The 3,072-nt window shown below is 47.7% G+C and overlaps 1 protein-coding gene across 1 annotated transcript in view; it reads right to left on the bottom strand.

Moving 5' to 3' along the window:
• Nucleotides 1–549: 549 nt before the first annotated feature.
• Nucleotides 550–3,072, bottom strand: part of TOP2A (DNA topoisomerase II alpha) — a 21,568-nt gene continuing 19,045 nt past the window's right edge. The window contains exons 32-35 of the mRNA XM_035900908.1: nucleotides 3,014–3,065; nucleotides 2,582–2,701; nucleotides 1,289–1,515; nucleotides 550–1,008 (exon numbers count right to left, since the gene is read on the bottom strand). Coding sequence (XP_035756801.1) covers nucleotides 877–1,008; nucleotides 1,289–1,515; nucleotides 2,582–2,701; nucleotides 3,014–3,065 — 531 coding nt within the window. The 3' untranslated portion in view covers nucleotides 550–876. The remainder of the gene's footprint in view (nucleotides 1,009–1,288; nucleotides 1,516–2,581; nucleotides 2,702–3,013; nucleotides 3,066–3,072) is intronic.

Below are 3,072 nucleotides of genomic sequence, written 5' to 3'. Positions count from 1 at the left end.
TCGCCAGCCGGCTCTCCCGGCAAGTTCCTACGGATCAAAGATCCTCGGCTGGCCAACGTCTGTCCCGCCTCTGTCCTTCCAAGAGCCCGGCTCGCTCAGCTGGCGCCGCAGACGCCCGATGAGCTCCTGAACAGCAGAAGGCATTGGCAGTCGCAGGCATCGCTTACCTGAAGATGACCTCTGGGCTGAACTAAGCTGAACACAGGGGGGGTTTTGGCAGCAGGGCAGAAGATAAAACTGCCAACGCTGTGCACAGCGCGGAGACAAGTCTGCGCAAAGCTCTGCTACTAAGTCTGAATTTAAAAAAAAAACAAATCAAACCAAAGGCTAAAAACTCAACACGGCAGAGGTTGGGCAAGAGGGGCCTGCACAGACGTAAAGGACTGCAAAAGAGAAAGGAAAACGCTACCACAGAGTTCTCAATGCCTACGGGTACCATCTCTATAGTTGTGCAGTTAAAAGCTTATCTATTTTATTGTCTTTTAAAATATCTAAAAGAGGAAGGTATCTAGGGGAGAGGGTATTTTAAAGGATTTGATATGTCCTAAAGGCTTCTTGAACATTAAAATGACCACAAAGTGTCAAAAGATTCCAGCTCGCTCTGGATAAGGGGGAAGCGCATCAGCGCTAGCTGGGCAGATGGCTCCAGCGTTCAGGAGAAAGGGTGTGGGGGGGTGTTCCTGTTTAAACAAACCTACTTAAAACCAAGAAAAATAACGCTGTGTTCAACTTCTAACAAATATTTTTGGACTAGCTTAAACTGAGTAAAAAGATTTCCTAGTCTGAGGTGGTGGTGTTTGGTGACGGCTTTGTCAAGAGCTCTGCTGAAGGTCTGTAGATCGATTTGGATCAGCAGTTTAAAAGTCTCATAAAAATTCAGAACATATCATCCTCGTCAGACTCCTCCAGGTACTGGACAGGCTTTTTGGCACGTCCTGGCCTGGTACGGGGCTCGGCTGCTATGGGGCCGTCCACAGTAAAGTTGTCGTCGTCTTCCAGCTTGGATTTCTGGAGGGAAAGCATAGTCAAGAAGTGAATCACAAATCCGAGCATAAACACGGAGTGCAATTAGCATAAAACACACCCCAGCGTCACGGGTAAGGCGGTGGCTGGGACTGCCAAGACCAAACCACCGTTCCGAGGGGCGTACGTGTGTGCCTCCCTTCCCACCCCCCTTCCCCGGGTGGCACAGCGGAGGTTCTACCTCTACCACGCTTCTCCTGTCGGAATAACCGACACCACGCCCTGTGGTACCCCCTTCGCCTCGAACGGGTGGCAGAGCACAAACCTTCGCTGCCACTGATTTGGAAGGCTTCAAGCCAAAATCATCCGAATCTGAATCCGAATCCAAATGTTTCGGCTGCCTTTTGGTAACTTTCCGCGCCTTGGTCTGCTCAGGCTTGTCACCCGCTGCTGCGTCCTCAAAATCCAGGGATCCCTCCTTGGCCGCCGTCTTGCTGGATTTGGGTGCAGCCTTTTTCTTGGCGAGAATATCCATGATGGAGGGCTGGTTATCTGAAACGGAACGCTGCGTTTAAACCCTCGGGTTTGCTGCCTCTCTTGTCATTCGCAGCTTGCAAATGACTTCCAAGACAAACAGGGCTCTGCGCTACCCTGCGAGGTCAGCCCACAGGTCGTCTCATTTTGAAGCACGGTTTTCTAGAGGGATCGCTCTTGACCAAGATGATGAGAAATGAGGTTGTTTATCTGCTTAGTTCCACTGCATTTAGAGGAGCAAATTAAAACCTACCCAAAGCAATTTGCAGGCTCTTTCAGATTGAAAAGTCCTGAACTCTCAAGGCTGCATAACCAATCTTAGACCTTCACAATTTCTGCACAGGGAAGGAACGAATTTACTATCTACACTAAACAGGTACTCCTGGAGTTCTTTCGTACCCATATTTTGACTTTTTTTTAACAACACCTTCAGGCAAGTCTCCCAGCGAAGCTGAAGTGACCAGGCCATTCTCAAACGATCCAGGCTTCCTGGATTTACAAGTGGAAGACACAGCTATTTTGCTGTGAAGTAACAGACTGCTCTGCTGCTGGGATCACAACCAGCGAGCGATGGAATATGCAAAACAGCTTTCCAAGTTTCACAAAGACTCTGGGCAGTTCCGTTTTAAAACCCCGAGTCAAATGCCGTAGATTTATGAGGTCGAGCTAGCACTAAATAGATCAAGCTACCCCAAAGAAGCTTTTCTTCTTCCTGGGAAGCAAGCTATCGAGTAGCTTTCTTCCCAAAAAGCCATGGAGTAGAACATTGACTGCAAGACAGAAATTCCTCTCGGATTATTCCTGCCAAGTATGACATAGCACTGTAGGAAGCATTCACTTTTCCTGTTCCCAAACTAAAATTCACTCCCTTCAAGCATGTCTGAGATGAACCAGAACATGATATGTTTGGAAACAAATGTCTTTAAAAACGACAACAGCCAAGCAACCTTTGCCACAAACCTCAGATCTTTTCTGAAATGACAACTCCAGTTATTCAGGCCTCAAGGTGTCCAGCAAAATCACTCAGGCTTGTTTCCTACAGGAATAATAACTGTTCCCTAAAAATGATCTTACTAAACCTTACCCTTCGCAGCACCGGCCCTCTTAACTGGTTTTTTAGCTACAGCCTTGCTGCGAGGCACGGAGACAGAAGGAGCTGCAGGAGCTTGATTCACATTTTCATTAGCAACATCTTGGACTTGAACTGCATAAAGAAAACAGAAGGGAAGCCTGAGACAGTCAAATTATCTAATCCGGCTATAAACATTAGAGCAGAAGGAATAATTTTGATCCACTTTTTATAAAGAACAGCTATCAAAACTGGATTCGTCACAAATTCAAGTTAGACAGAAAGTCTGGTGCGCTGAAACCAGCTCGTACCCTAGGATTGAAGTTTCTTTGCAAGGTCTCGTGGCTGACGTCTGCCTTTGCCAGTGTTAAGTGCTGGCCAGAACGCCCGGTGCGCTCCCGTGGGGTTTGAGGAAAACCAACAAGGTTTAGAAAGTGCTGTACTCACCAGGGAGAGCGCTTTGCACCGGCTTCTGCTTGGGAGCTTTAGCTGCTTTTTCAGTGGTT

This window comes from Egretta garzetta, unplaced genomic scaffold (assembly GCF_000687185.1).
Source record: "Egretta garzetta isolate BGI_Z169 unplaced genomic scaffold, ASM68718v1 scaffold618, whole genome shotgun sequence".
NCBI lineage: Eukaryota > Metazoa > Chordata > Aves > Pelecaniformes > Ardeidae > Egretta > Egretta garzetta.
The sequence above is the reverse complement of the archived record's forward strand: the minus strand, read 5'-3'. Positions and strand labels throughout refer to the sequence as shown.